General features: G+C 37.4%; 1 protein-coding gene across 2 annotated transcripts; it reads right to left on the bottom strand.

Moving 5' to 3' along the window:
* Positions 1 to 166: 166 nt before the first annotated feature.
* Positions 167 to 15,472, bottom strand: LOC105672188 (uncharacterized). 2 transcript variants are annotated; one of them, XM_012366949.2, is made up of 5 exons: positions 15,191 to 15,472; positions 12,154 to 12,271; positions 6,072 to 6,188; positions 4,526 to 5,028; positions 167 to 4,110 (listed from the first exon to the last, which is right to left on the bottom strand). In XM_012366949.2, the coding sequence occupies exons 2-5, from the start codon at positions 12,262 to 12,264 to the stop codon at positions 3,612 to 3,614; spliced, it is 1,230 nt and encodes a 409-aa protein (XP_012222372.1). In that variant the 5' UTR covers positions 12,265 to 12,271; positions 15,191 to 15,472; the 3' UTR covers positions 167 to 3,611. The 2 variants fall into 2 exon arrangements, with proteins under 2 accessions (XP_012222372.1, XP_012222371.1); XM_012366948.2 differs by lacking the exon at positions 15,191 to 15,472 and adding an exon at positions 14,968 to 15,123.
* Positions 15,473 to 16,732: the final 1,260 nt, after the last annotated feature.

The raw sequence follows: 16,732 nt of genomic DNA, 5'->3' as shown, positions 1-16,732 counted from the left end.
GGATGTTTAATGATTTATTTAGCTGATTGTGAGTTGGTGTATTGTTCGCGAGATAAATTAATATTCTGCAAAAAGTACACAGGATCCATTGTTTGCAAATGCTATGGGGATAAGCTGTATAAATGAATGTACAGCAGAGTCGAGCGCATAATAAACGACACTATCGTTGAAAAATCATATTTGTTTGTCCCATTTATTATCCAAAGCTCTTTTATCCAGTTTCCAATTATCCATTTCTCACAAAATTACTGATTCTCGCACTGGTTCCCTCTCGCTCATAGATTACATGTACCACCCACTAAACCAAGTAAACAAAAAAAAATCTACGTCATCGAACATTATTCTCTTCTTCGTAATTGCTCTGTATAACAAATAGATTCGAAACGTTTTACATTGGCGACGTAATTATTTCACTTTTCGTGTAACTTTCATCGTCGATCGTAGGACTGAAGTTGTTCTAGACAAAATTTCTTTTTTTTTTTTTGTTGCAATTGAAGGCAACGTGCATGAGAAGGAAAGAGGAAAGGATATATGTATATTAATATTTACATACGTATCGGGATGTGCCTCTTCTCAGGCAGATTTTAGATTTAGGCCTAATTTTCGCGAGACACTGATTAACACAGCGCTAGGATTAACATACTACGTACAGGCTGGCGCATAATAGTGTTTGTAGTAATAAGTTCGTTGTTGTTTTTCCGTGCTTTTGTAATGATTCTCGTGACATTCCGTTGCGATAGCGTAGAGAGTGGATAAAACAAATTCACTGGCGTTATTAAATACTGACAATTGGAAATCTTTTCTCTTTAATCTTGAGAAATGGAACTTTAAAGAGCCTTCTTGGGCGAAAGATGATTTCTAGTAAATTAATTATGTTGTGCGTATAAAATAATATTTTTACATCTTGGAGAAAGTATACTGATTTAGAGAGAGATGCTAAAGCGAAAGGAGTTAAAGAGATTCGTTCACTTAAACCTACGCAACGGAGATACCGATACATAAGGCCATTGCGAAAAACTCAATTATGCAACACGTATACGTGCTGCAGAACGCTGCTCTTAACAGTGGAATGAAAACAGAGCCACCGTCTACCTTTGCTTTTTATCGTCTCGTTATATAAACTTAGATATTGCAACACTTTAGAGACTATATTGACCACGATTGTACAGGAGCTACTTTGCTTTATATAATTGCGGTTGAAAATCGCATCGAGCGAAAGGCGCGCGCGAAGTGGTCAAAAAGTCGTCGCTTTTCCACGCTTTTACGTCAGGTCGTTGCGTGACGATGAAACAAGATACAAACTTCTATCACACTTGAGACTTTAATTGACACGATTACGTATGACTGAAATCCTTGAGTTTCCCGCAATGGCCAATCCTCTTCAATCATACTCGCAAATTCCACTTGAATTTGTATGCAAAACGTTTGCGGACAAAATCAAAGTAATGTTCTAAACTGAAACTTCCTATTCAAACTATTTTGTCAAATGTCAAATTCGATATAAAATGGCACTGATATAAAAAGAATTGTTGTAAAAAAAAAAGAATTACAAAAGTAGAAATTATACGTTCGATAATACATCTGTTGCACAACGCGAAATGTCGAATATATTTGCTTTTGTTTGATCGATATATATCGAATATGAAATAACGTAATGCGCGAAAGTGGAATTTATCGAGTTCTAGCGCACCGTTAACAACGATTGATCTTCGCCTAAATTAGACTTGGTACCACGACCAGGTGTAAGTGAATTGGGTAAAGTATCACAGCTGGCCCCCAGTATAATATTAAAATCAAAAATAAACGAGGGTTTCTTTTCGCGGGGGGCCTTAAAAGAGTCACGTGGCCTCCCCGACTCCGTCCCCGCTCGGAACCGATTCCCTTACACATTACCCGTCTTGTATTGTTGATAAGTCATCTATATGAAACGTAGAAAAAATTATACAAATAGTTTAGCTATCTAAGATCTCGAGGTTCCTCGGGAACGGAACTGAACCGGCCGGACTCCCTCCTTTTTGCGCGGTATTTATATCATATATGTATAACGGTTATTATTAATAATAATATTAATTATGTCATATTTTGTTATCATTAATATTACTATTATTATTAACTCGCACGCTAAGGTAATCGCTGTGACGGTGCACAACACGTACAGAAAATTATAGTGCCCGTCAGTTTCCTGCAATTATGAAGCAAGGTTTCTCTATAACGAAATTGTGTGGTTTCGCAGTATTTATAATCTATCATTTATGGCGTAACATGTATAAATTTAAAAATATCGAAGACTAATATATATGTGACGGGATGAATTTTTATCAAAAACGGGGCTCATCCATAATTTTTATCCATGATTACACCGGCACAGCAAATTACGTCTATTATATCGATGAAAGCGTGTCGAGATCGCACGAGGCTTCGTAATTTCTCTCGAGATTCTACTTTATACACGAAAATTATAATCACAGTTTGAATCACCTCGCAGACTTTCGAACTTTTGTGTTTGGTGAAAATTAGCGCGCTTTCCATTTTTCGCTGTCGATTTAGACTTACAAATTCATAGAATAGTCAAGTCTAAATCTACAAAGTCTATTTACTTACATTTATATTTAAGTAGTTAGAAATCAATAATAAAATTTCTGAATTATAGAACTGGATAATATTATTGAAATTCTATAATACGTAATCTTCTAATAAATATATATATATCATTATACGCCACATCAATGTATATTGTTTATTGATAATTGTGGCGAAAACGAGAAACACTTAGAACAAACAGATAAAACGCATATAGACATTGTTAACCATCACATGACAATTGTTGTTATACGACAACTTTATTTAATTTATTCAGAAATATTTGAATATATTAAACGCGTTTATATAACAAATAATTGATAACACTGACGATCTTTATGTCAAATTATGTATTTGTACCAACGCAACAAGAAGAACGATACACGATCGGATAGACTTCGACGAGATATAACACTGGCAACCCAAACGTACGTAGCTATCCGACACCTGAGATTTTCATGTTTTTTTGGAAAGAGTCTGATATGAGGAATCATACGAGGAATTTTGATTCTTCGTACGCGAATTGAAGCCTCGCACGAACGCGGTGCTATGTAATTGTCAAAATCTCTTAAAATATTTTCTATCTTTGACTCTTTCGGCGCGTTTTTATCGCTCGAAGAAGACATTTGCTCTCGCACAGACGTTTGTATATACAATTGAAAACTTGTTCGATACAATATCGGCTATACTATATTTTATAAAAAAAAAAATTGCCAATTTATATGATAATAATTCGAAAGTAATGTGGTATTAATTATAAATCATTATTGAATATAATTCATACGAATCATCAAATTTTTATCACTATCAAAGTAAACAGGCATGAATGACTATTACAAAAGATATACAGGAAGTTTGGCTTACCGTCTCTAAGAACTTTATAGACTCATAAGAATGAGTAACGCGAGTCATAACTTCCGCTCGCAATTTATCTCGCTGCTTATCAACGCCTCGTGGCGAAGAGCGTATCTTCGAGCAAGAAAAACGTGAATTATGGACCGTTGTTTATCGTATAAACGTTCCCTATAAATTTATTCGTCGTCACCCGCGACGTCCGTCCCGCAGTCGTTATTAGAATCGTCAATTTGCGCAGTTTCCGATGCCTCTTCGGCCACCGGGTCATCTGCATTGTCTCCCGCTGTGTCTATCCTCTCCTCAGACTGTTCCTCGATAGTCTCGAGAAGATCCTCCTCGTTGGCACCCCCCTCACCCTCTTCTCCCTCCTTTTCAACAATTGACGCGATTCCCGCGGGATCTTGTATCGTTTCTTCGCTCTCCTTCTGATCGCGCAGCGCCGTTATTACCCTCTGCTCGAGGCTAAGCTGCCTGACGGCGTTTTCCAAGTTATCCCTAAGAATGTTTGCGTCGTTTTCGCTCTCTTGCCACATGGAAGGCGTAAAAGTCATTCGTACAAGTTGGTAAAGCCGTCTGAAGCCCAGCTTCTTATACAGACTGTGGCTAGCTTCGTTCTCTGGACGTATAACTACAAATGGATAATATCCTTTCTCGGCTACGCGTTTTGTCAGGTACCTGAAATTTCAGACACACACATTCCGTCGTATATTTTAACTTTGGCGTGTATAACAATTCGTAATATGACATAACACTTAATTAGCACGAATTAGGTGTATTTATAAAAGTAAAACGACCCTTTAAATTCTCAAATTGTTATTATCGTTAATTGCAAACGCTGCACGAAACGTTATCAACTTATATGACACACATGAGCCATTCATACGCCTGTGTTTTGTTAAATTTTTACGATTTTAAAAAGTCTTTGCTAAAATAAAATAAAATATTTAATTGTTTTAGAAAGCTTAAATTAGACGTGTAAATGTTTTGAACAGTTTAACATTGCCAACGGTCCATTTAGATATGAATTACTTGTATGTGCCAATGTCAGTTAATACTATCGAGAATATATATAACCACGAGCTTAGTCTACCTTACTAATTTCGTCCCGTAACCTTTTCTACGGTGTTCCGGCTTGGTTTGCATGGAGAACATAGCTCCGTAATAGGACTGGACCATCCAGGCGGCCAGGCTACCCTTCACGAACACGCCTGCCGCCGGTAGAGTCCTGATGAGACGGAGAAAAAGTTCATGACACTCCATGTCGTTCGCCGGATACAACTCGTGAATTCCTTCGGCGTGTTCCGCCTTGAGAGGCAACACCTGGACATCGGGATCGCCGTCCTTACACAATTCCCCGCTTTCCGCGCCATGCTCAAAGTCCTCGCACGCGCAGACATCGCCCACGACAGTCTCGATAGTGCCGGTACCTTCGTAAAGGCGCGTCAGCTCCTCGGCGATATCGTAATGAGCGAAATTAATGTACAAAGGTCTCGACCAGTCTACGAGAATATCCTCCTCCCGGAAAAGACGCAGCAGGTCCAGCCGATCGTTCGGGCAGAAGACACCGACGCTCTCATATACCAAACCGTGCGGCTGAAAATGTGACAGAGGATACGATTAGCACATCTGTAGTATCTTCAGTACGAAAAAATAATATACAGTATGGAGAAACGTTTTACGAGTTATTTATGCCTGCTGCCATAATCCACACGCGGGACTTTTTTCTAGAATTTAGAAGCTTAGAAATAGATTTGACGTACCGACGCACGCGCGTCACACGTGTTTTATATTTAAACGTGAAATTACGGCCCGTCGCGGCGTTTATATTTCGGCTTGTGTTTACATCCATGTCGAAAAACATTCCGCGCGGATTAGCCACTTAACAGTCGAATCGACGACACGAATGCGAATCTCAACACAAATAGTTGCTAAATGTCAAAGGCTACATCGAGATCCTTGTTGCCGCGGTGGCACGTGGAGATTTCTCAGAAAGTATATTTTATTTTTATGCAAATTTAATAACCAACGGTCATTTGAATTTATGGTGCTGCAGAGGTTGTAATTAACTAAAGAGCATAAACAAAAATTGTCTCGGGGCGAATTGGAGGGCTGGCATAAAATGAGTCGCGAATCGCGTCAGCGAGGACAACAGCGAACGAGAGAAAGACGATAATCTGGCGAATTGCCAAACCTATAGAATATGGGCCAACTCAGTCTTTTTGCATTCTACATGGAGAAACGGCGCATTCGGAAGCATGATAATGAATTTCCAGTACTTGCGGAAAAGATGCTTCTTTTTTTGACTCCGCGGTATCTCGCGAATTAACGATTTACTACAATCTGCCGCGGTAATTGGTGAGTTTACATCTTGTGATCAAAATAATTTATTTAAGGTCGCTTCCGATCTGTTATATTTCGTAGGAAAGAAATACGTTCTACAAAGTACGTGACGTGAGTCACAAGTAGATTACGGAGCGAGCTAGATAAATTTAATGTGGACAACTTTTTGAAGAAAATGTGGTTAAGGAAGAAAGTGGAATTGTTATCTTAAGTAAACTATTAGAAATCGGAACTTTTAAGATTACATCAAACTAACTTTTGCCTTAAATAATAGCGGAAATTTAATTTATACTTACAGATAACGTCATTCCGGGAAAATGTAAGCAGATTGCATCTTCAGGCCAATCGTTAGCCACGTAGAAATGGAATTCCCAGACTCTATTTCGCATGTAAGTTAATACAGTCTGATGAAACTGCAAAAAATTTACAATTTTAGCAAAATATTTTTTTTTAATTGAACAATCTAAACTACTGTGATTATTATAATATCTATATAATGATTTGTATAAAAAAATATTGATACGAGAATTAGGCTAACTTATATATTCCTTGTGAAACATGGAATTAAGAGTGGCATTTATATTGAGACGAATAGGGGAACTTGTCTAGACTTGTATATCAGTCTTAGTAAAGACGTCCTTTGAAATAAAAGGGCAAGTATTTTTGAGAAAGTTATCAGGATAAAAGAGGAATCAGGATAAAAGAGAATCTAGCCGTAGGCAGTGCTTTCTTGCTGCTGGGCCGGTTTGTTGAAACTTAAGATGATAATCACTCTTTTGCTTTTGATATTTTTCTATATAAAGTGCTTTTTTTATTTGCGCTCAATGTATAAAACAAAACATACAAAAGATTTATCCTGTTGCGAAAAAGATATTTTATTTTGATCATAAACTTCATTCATAAATTAAATTATACGATACTAATATAAAAATATAATTTCAAAAAATCGAACTGTGTATATTTATGTCGCATTGAGGAGGATTCCTTAATTGAGTACACTGGGTGAAAATAACGAGCGAAACGAAGCATACATAAATCTCGCCCAAGAATAGCATAATAGAGTACACTTAGTCGGCTTAGTAGTTTAGATTGGAAAGATCGATAAAAGTAACTGCAATTTTGCACGACGGCTATTTTCGACTTTCCAAATTATCGAGTTGACGTCAATTCAGATAATTATATATCAACTTATTTTTATATGGATTATAAAAGTTATGTGCAACATTTTTAAGACCCTCTTTGGTATTTTAAAGAATAGCTGCAGTAAAATATATTCTCGAAATAACTATGCGTCAATGTGAAATACGTTACATGAGATGTAGAAAAGACAAACAATACTCGCTGTGCATTGCTTCCAAGATCTTACGAGAAACAATTCACTCTCTGTGGCAATGCTTAAATTACTGTGCATTTTCCTCGAAGGCTGGTTACTCTAGCTGACAGTTCTGAACTCTGTGTACAGCTCAAATAAAGAGGGCATTTATGCGGAAACTTTACATATTGACATTATTCATGAGCAGGTTTCCTCATTACCTGTTATGATGTGTATTAACGGCATAGTAGGACACGCACAGTATTATAGACACAGTACAATACATATACTCTTTATCGATCTGAATATAATCTACACAAAATCGTATTTTCCGTAACATAATACTATGTTTTTATTAATATATCATTTTCATTCAACAAGTTTAGCATCGTTAAATAAATAAAGAATTGTTTTTTATCATCAGAATTATCTACAGATAAAAACTCAATAAATTCAGTAAATACACAGAAAAAAACTATACAATAAAACTTAGCGATCTTTTATATTTTTATATTTCAAAATTATAAGTACAATTAATTATTTTTACGTATAATTAAAAAACAAGAATATATATATTTTCGGAATTAATTATAGAAATGTTATATGTATTTATTTGCATCTTATATTACATAATTTAAATTATGAAATGGATTAAATAAAATCTCGATTATTACATAATATTATGAAATATGTACATGTAAGTGTACTATTTATCGTATTGTATATTCAATACGCGTATATTCAAAGTAATGTTCGTGCTTAAATCGCCTTGAGAACCATAAACAAACAAAGGTTAAGACGATATGGTAATATATCGTGTCACAGATTATTATACGAGGTCATTATTCCATACATATCTATTGCGAATGCACGATGAAAGAGATCCGTAACAATCTGACTCGTATTTCATACTAACACACTGTCAATAAAAATTTTATTAATCTCGATATGACGATTTATTAATTCATATAAAATATCTCAATACTCTTGTCAATGTCAATTTAATGACAAATTTTCTGATCAATTCAAAGTCAATTTTTCTTCAGCGAAAATGTCGAAACATCGATTTAAAAACCAATTAAAAAGAGCTTTTCGGGAACTAAGATTCACAAAGACAAATGAATACTATATCATATTCTTCAATTAATTTTAATTGCATTTTATTTTAATAAAATTTTAATTTAAAAAAAAGCGATAAATAATGTTCTCCTTTAACATTGTCAGTGAGAAAAAATCAATTTCAAATTGGTCAAAGAATTCATTGTAAAAAGGATATTCTTGAGTTTCAGAATATCCTGTAGAGTCTACAATATATAAATAAATTCTGACGAGAACTACTGTACTCTGTCATGTTTTCCATTTTGTTTTTCTTTGGATCGCTGCAATGTATTATAAAATTCAGTTTTCTTTGCTTGCTCCCTAGTATGCTCTAGCTTAAAACATTGCCTAAATTTCCATTTCATTGATACACGGTACCTCTGCTACCTCGCATTGCAATTTCCTCCGCCAAGCGCCGGCTCGCATATTGTTTCTTAAGAATGGTTAAAGGAGATGGATTGTTCGAGATATATATCCCCGCTTGAATTCTCGCGTGCAATCTGCAAAATGCGCGCGATATCGCATGCAACCGATATGCACGACTCTGTCTGTATCGCTTTGAGACCCTCGTCGAGAGTGATTCGGAAGAGTTTAACGGCGCCGCCGTGCCGTACCCCATTAAATCGAGCCGGCTACGAAACTGATTGTGCGCAAGCTCTGCAATTTATCTCGGAATAAACCGCGGACACACACCGGTCCCTACAACACGAGCAGCGAAAAGGCGTTCGAGGGTCAAGGTCGTATCCTGACGCACACGTAGTGTGCCATGTGCTTTTTCGTCGTTGCACGTAGTGGAATCGATGCACTTTGCATGCGGTGTATCGTCAAAGTTCACTGATGATTGATCGCCGTAACAATACTGTTGTCGTGATACCGATCACGACAACTGTATATTTCAACACGCGGCGTGCAGCTCCTCTGTTTTTTTTTTTTTTTTGGCCCCTTCCCCCCCCCCCCCTCCGTGTACAGTGCCTGACCGCTACTGTCCACCTACTCCTTGTTTTTCTATAAATAATTTGTCGAGTGTACCGCGATTGGTTTCTGCTAACCGATTTGGTCTAACCCGCGCGCGAGCCGAGCGGGGTGTTTGCGGTGGTGAAAAAGCCATGAGACAGCCTGTTCAATTGAACAATATCTCTTTGTGACGCGGCCGTACTCTCGCGACGATTGAAAAGCGAATACGACCTTTCACGTTGAAAACAAGCGTGCTCGGCTGTCCGTGAGACGAAAATATCGCGGTTTCAACGTGACCGTTTTATGTAATCGAATCAATAAATTGATAATGCGAGCCATCGTCTTTCCCGGGATACGTAATGCCTTCGGCTTTTACTTAAATGCGATTTCAATTTTGATAATAACGTTGAAGCTACGGAACACCGTCGCGTTCACACAATTATTGACATCGATAGCGGCGGAATTCTCCTCTCCGCGATACCGGAAGGGGAAACTCGGTGCTAATAGGAAGTCGTGGATACCGTAGTCGTGAGCGAGGTCACGAGATCGGCACTGCGGCGGCGATTCGCGAATAGTACGGCGACGACGTGTGCAAGCAACGACCCTGGCCTTGATTCCGGCACACCTTGCACCTTGTCGGTTTTTCGATTAAGATAGCGTGGTCGCACGTCATAATGTTGATCCATGTAACAACGGGAGCGAACAAAGCTTTTCGCGTGGATACTTTCATAATCCGGCAGTTGCACGGTGAAACGTGAGATAATGCGGACGAACTGCTTTAACGTCACGTCTGAAGTATATTTAACGATTTTAGTGAAGTAAACAAATGAGAAAGTTATGCAAATTATTTTTAGCGATTGAAATTTTATTATTCCGTATTCAAATACTGAATTTAAAAAATGTAGTGTTGTTTTTTATCATATGTTGCTTCATAGTTTGTTTCCGTGATTGAATTGAGTTGACATTGAAGCGCAAATAAAAATAAAAACGGGCAAAAAGTTTAAAAAAAACTATATACAATTATTCTTATCTATCCATTAAATATATGCACTTTGTATTGTAGAATAAAAGGTTAAATATATATAAATATAGAATATATATAACATATATGATAAATATATATATGCATCTATTCACCAAGCTGACTCTTTTTATCGTGAAAAAGAAATATGTTGCCATAGAATCTATATTTTTTGTTATTAAAATAGAATAGGTTGATGAATTGATTATTTGAGTGGCTGAATTTATCATTATGTATCAAATTGTTGAAAGATTTAAAAATATTGCTGCTCACTGCAATGTCAATAGATCTCCCGATCGATTTAATAAGCAGTTGGATTCACTATAGATTTTTTGTTTACTTCATTGTGCCTACGATGATCGATCAGGCTCTACAAATATTTAAGGAGTTTTCCATGCTGTAACGTCGACATATTATTTTCATGGCATAAAAGATTTATGATAGCACACGCAATGCGATATTTGTAGCACGCGCGATCTTAACCCTGACCCTCTACAATATTATTGGCATTTGGTTCAGATTACGGCAAGGATTATGACGCGATTTAAACATTGCTTCCTTCATGACGATAATTTTATCCCACTGATGCGTAGGGTTGATCCCTCGAGAGAGCGAGTCTCTCTCTCGCGGTCACGATAGCGCGATTTTCCATGAACTTTGTGTCAAATGAGATGCCAACAATCGCAAGTGTCAAATTCAACTTCCGACTCCGTATTATCCCTCTTAAGGTTAGACGTCTTTTCTATCTATAAAAGTTGCGTTTTAACTTGGACTAAAAGTTTACTAAATATACGCATTCGTGATGTTTATGTATGCCTGTACACGTTGTGTGTATGCGGAGTTATATCGATTTCCAGACGTTGTTGTTAAATCGAGTAAAACGCTGGACGCGGTGGAGTACCGAGACCGGGAGCGTTTATTACACGGTTTGTGTAAAACAATGGTTTTGACATTAGCCCGGCTCTTGCATTGCAAATTTGCGTCGCTTTCTGCGGCTGTTTAATGATTATTGATCGGCAAAATAATCATTAGTTTAATTTATTACTCGTAGCGGAGGCTGAGATCGTTTACAGACTAAACGGAGGCCAATTTGCACGCTCAATAGAGTAATTAACCATCTTCGAGAAGCGCAGTGTACTCCCCCTCCCTTCCTCGTTAGATATTACGAACGTCAAAACGTCCAATATTCTGTCAATCTTCTAATGAGATGGTTTTCCGGAAATGTATGTTTAGTAACAAAATTAAACACGAAATTGAACTGGAAATTAAACACAACAGATGTACAACACATTGTCGAATAAACAATATCGATTGATTAAATGCAATATGAAATACATAAACCATAACAATTTTGAAATTTTGGTAAACATTCTCGTGAGAAATGTAACGCAGTTCTCTCTCTGAATGAATATTTGTATTGATATTGTTGTAGTATTATCATGACTGATATAATTCTAGTAGAGAAATTTATAGTTATATATATATATATATATATATATATATATATATATATATATACTATGTACTATATACATTTTACGCTACGCTATTCTCCCTCATTACTGGACGTCAGGAACTTTTATTTTTACTCTTCCGTAATACTTTTCCCACTTTCATCAACATCAAATTAGAAGTTGACGACGCTTTATAACTTCCGTATTGAACACGACTGGTAATTTGCAAGGTAATTGTGTCGAGTAGGTGACGGCGGAGAGATGTAATATTCTATGTCTAAAAATAGAACTATTTCCCAATAAAAATCAAAGAATGAAATATATGACGAATTTGCGTAATGGAAAGGAACGGAATGCAACTTAATAATTTTTCCTGTCGTATTGTTGTTGTCGCGAGCGGAGACAATAGAATTTTAATAACGTTTGCGAAAAACACAGTCTTAAAATTTCGAATTGCGCAAATTGCATGCAGCAGGACATTTACATTTTTAACTGTAGTAGAAAGTGAATAATTGCAGACGAGAGAATATAGTACGTACCTTCAGCGACTCAGGCAAATATCCCGTAAGAAAATCTAAGAGTTTCGACAGCTCCTCTTCAGCAAGTAGACGAAAATTCCGACCTCGTTCTACCGCTTCGGGGCACTCCATGCTGAAACTAATTACCGAGAGATTATTGCGTGAGTGGCGTGCAAACTTTCGATTTTCTTTATAAATATTGGCTTCGGAGAAAATAAACTCAATATTGATTTTGGAAATAAATAATTTTTGCGGCGCTACACCGATGCAATCGATACAAATCTGATTTTGTTGCGAGGAATATTAATACGTGACATTTCGAGGACGCTAAATTATTCGCTCGTGACACTTCGAAAACTCATGAAAAAGGTCGTGTGATATTAATGAAGGCACGCGACGTAGCCTCGCCTATTCATTATCGCCATGTAGATTGTAGTTTCCGTGGATTGTGCGCCGATGCAAATCTGCGAAATGTTTTCATATAATCGTGAACAATTTAACGAGAATTAATGAGCGTTATTACAAATAAAAGCTCAACAAAACTTAAACTTTTCTCAAGGCCTGACTCATTGTACGCAGTAGTGTAAACACACAAAAGCCTTGCTACACTAGGAAAAATGTTTAGTGTTTTTAACAAAATTTTATAATTGAGGCTTTTGTTTATTTTGTTTTATATTATAAAAACTTTCCTTGTTTTTGCTAAAGTAATTTTTACATTATGTTGTCTTGACAAAATAATTTAGAAAATTTTTAATAAAATTGAGATTTTTTTATTTAGTTTGAACAATCAGATTAATAAAGTTACTTTAATAAAGCAAAATTAAATTCGCAGATCGAAAAAACATCCATTAAATGTCTATTAGATATCTAATATATGTCTTTTCGGCCTGTCATTTCTCACTGGGTTAGGATTAAAATTACATATAACAAATTAATTAAATTAATAACTTAAAATTAATACAATAAAACATTCTTGTCTAAATTAATAAAACTTGTTTTATTAATATTTTTAGTCGTTATGTCAAGAAAAGGAATTGTATGAAAAAATGTTGCAAACAAAGACTGTTTATTTAGGATAACTAAATAGATTTGATTGTGCATATTTTAACCAAATATTTTTGTCACTATAATAAAAATTTGGTTTCTTCAACTAAATATTTTTCCTAGTGTATATTTAAGAGAAAAGAGAAGAGGCTAATCTTTATTTTAACGTTTAAACGGTTGAGCTTTTGATGCTACTGATAGAATGCGATTCAGTGGCTTATTTATTATTCAGATTATTATTCAGATATGAATTTACGTTATCTAAATGTTATATTTTTTGATATATTTAATTATTTGCAAAAATTCTGCAAACTTATTCAGATACGAATTTACGTTATCTAAATGTTATATTTTTTGATATACTTAATTATTTTCAAAAATTCTGCAAACTTATTATAAGATATCTATAAACTAATAAGATCTATTAGTATGAAACGATGGTAAACAAACTCAAAATATTGTGGTAATAACTGCGCTCAAAATAAATATTAAATCGATCGAAAAGTCCGTTCTTTTTGTTTAATTATTGTAAGAGCTACACAGCGATTTCTGAATGTAGTAAATAATGATTTATTATATTTATATACTCATAATAGAAGAGTGAGAAAATCTTCGCCGAACGCGGAAGAAAACCTCCGTTTATACGTTTAGTGCAATGTAGGTCAGCAAAACCTTCGCGGAACTTCCTTGAACAATAAGGTTTCTTGTGTTTCGACGATGCGTGATCTCAAATACGTAGGATTATGACTGATATCCGCGAACCGATACGCTAATGTTGCATAAGATACATTGAATGTTCAATTGGCGGTTACGTAGGAAGTGTAAAATAAAGAAAAGGAAAAAAAAACGAAATAGCCATTGTAGCTTTACATCAAAAGGCAGAAGGCTGCGTAATTCGCTGGATTACTAAATTAAAAGTGTATTATCGGTGCCCATATCGCGTTACTCTTTGCAAATTTACTTTGGACGAAGCGAAAATTGCAGTGATCGCGACGCGAGTAAATACGCGCAGGCAAATATTCCGATAGATTGATTACGTAGTTTCGTAAATTTATAATTTATTGGATTTTGTTCGCGGAGCAACTCGAATAATTTACGGAGTATGGAGCGCTAATAAACAATTCTGCATTCATTCATTAGAGAAAATATCATTGATTATGCGAGCATAATTGCTTACATATAATCAGAATGATCAATATTGCTGCGGAACGATATTTATTTTTTATATCTTTGTGGCAAATCAACATTTTTCACTTCTCTTCTTCACTTCTCGAGTTCATCATCCACTATTAACGCGAAATTGCGCCAAATTGTACACTCGACCGTTCAAAATTACTCTCTCTCGAATTATTCGCACCTTGTCCGCATACTTTATCGTTGGGAATTAAAAGAACGGTAGTTTACTCACGTCGCGGTGAAAGTGTGCAACGAGCGCTCTTAATGATAATCGTTACGAGTCAAACTGTGTTAAGTACCGGATAGGAAGCGCATCTTCGGCGTCGTAACACACGCGTCACCGGTAACACGCAAGAGATTACCAATATTACTTTCACAACGAACACGCGAATTACGTTAGCAAGAGAGACAGAGACAGAGGCAGAGGGAGGGAGGGAGAGAGAGAGAGAGAGAGAGAGAGAGAGAGAGAGAGAGAGAGAGAGAGGAGGGGGAGAGCAAAGAGGGAGAGACAGGGGGAGGGAGGGGAGAGAGAGATGATCTGTCGAACGCGGTTATCAGATGCGGAGATACGAGAAAATCGACACTTCGCGTTGGAGATAGATTCTCGATACATACCGCCAGTGCGACATCAGACCGCAGGCAGTATCTATATACACATACCGCGCCGGTCGGACAGCCGGTTGTGTGTCGTACTCTCTCACTCTTTAAAGATTGGTCCTGAATCAGGATGCACATGAATCGCCTGCGTATTCTCACGTCGCGTTCTCGGATCGTCCTGGACGATATTGCCGGTTGGCCGTCTCGCGTAAATTTACGTGTGTGCACTTAATCGATTTACCTGAACGAACGGGAGGCTTGTCGTTCACGTCGTCCGAGCACGTCGTGCGGATCCTCCTCCTCCTCCCTGAGAGGAGGACGACGACGACGACGACGACGACGACGACGTTCGTACACGAGATCGCCGGATTGATCGCACCAAGCACCTGGACTCGATTGATCGGACGCGCGGTTTCCGCGTTGCGAGGAATTAACGTGCGCGGAAAGCGGGGCTTGCTCGCCGCCGAGGGTGAGAGAGAATGGTCGCGGGTTCTCTGTTGTCAAGGGGGATAGTTCCAACGGAGGAGGCACCCACCCTCGCTGCCCCCTGAACCCGCACTGCCGCCCCTACGCAGCCGTCGTTTATCCATGCACCCCCGTGCCGTGGTGAACGTGGACGCGCAGGCGTCGCGACGCCGGCAGTGCCGCGGTTCAAACCGGCGGCGCCCTTGGAAGGCCTCTCTGTCGCAGGAAAGGGCCCTTGATGACGTAGTCCGACAGTCCGACAGACAGCTGAGTCCGGCTTGCTTTAAAGCCGTCATTTCTGTCGTGGGAGTGACAACGCGTCGCGACGAACGGCGTACTTTTACGCGATGTGCGAGCGATCGCTCGTGTAAGGTGGGCCAAAATAGTTCATAATTATAGGTACGAAGGTGGCACGAAGGATCGTTAAAAGCGGCGCGCACACGAATGTCAAGTTCACGTCGGTAGTAGTTCTATAAATTACAGGATTAACGGAGCAAGCACTTGCAATTCGTCTTTTTTTTCTTGCGTTTGCAACAATTGTCTTTTAGCGTAAACTTTAATTCGGTTTTTTCCACCAGGAGAAATTCAAAGAAGCATCAAAATACTTGAGTAGTTTTTCATTTCTACACAATATGATGAAAAAATCAATATAAATTAAGAATTCTCTAATTGCGCATTGACTCTCACTGTTGTCGATTGAGCATCAAAGAGCCATTTTTCGTTACACTTGGCAATTGTCACTCAGAAAATACAAATAAATAACGCAAATCAGATAATTTGTATGAATTAATCATGATAATATGAGATTACTAAAGACAACTAAATGAAAAGCATAATTTCTAGATTTTGATGTAGCGCATTCTCATCCTTCGTTGCGCAGAACCATTGAATTTCCGCATTGCCTCTACCCCCAAAAAAGTATAGTTGCGGCAGAAACTAGGATTGCAGATCTCGTTGTCGCATGCGTCATACGTTTATGACAAATTAACGTGCTTGATATATGGTCCGAAACCACTTTTAAAACTGATATCGCGTCTCTCTCTACTTTAAAAGGAAAAGATTTTGTGTCTGTAAATGCATTGAAACTCCACGATTAATTACATTTTGAAAGCAGCACGAAGTAATGTAATAGCCAGACGAAGTAGCGACAAATTAAAATTCTGGATGAGTTCTGATGAAACCATAATAATCGTGGAATTTCAAGGCGTTGCATTTGCATACAACGTGGAAAATATTTCAATGTCGCGGCACATTTTCCATTCCAGTGTCGAAGATACGACTAATTACCGTCCGTTTGTGTTCTGACGCGCAATAACAT

The sequence above is a fragment of the Linepithema humile genome, chromosome 4, assembly GCF_040581485.1.
Source record: "Linepithema humile isolate Giens D197 chromosome 4, Lhum_UNIL_v1.0, whole genome shotgun sequence".
Lineage (NCBI taxonomy): Eukaryota > Metazoa > Arthropoda > Insecta > Hymenoptera > Formicidae > Linepithema > Linepithema humile.
This window is presented reverse-complemented; position numbering and strand designations above follow the sequence as displayed.

What these genes read in the sequence shown, in the direction of transcription:
- LOC105672188 (XM_012366948.2), bottom strand. An exon ending in ATTTGCCTGAGTCGCTGAAG is followed by an intron (nt 6,189 to 12,153) that starts GTACGTACTATA and finishes AATTTTTTGCAG; the next exon opens with TTTCATCAGACTGTATTAAC. An exon ending in TTCCCGGAATGACGTTATCT is followed by an intron (nt 5,029 to 6,071) that starts GTAAGTATAAAT and finishes TCACATTTTCAG; the next exon opens with CCGCACGGTTTGGTATATGA.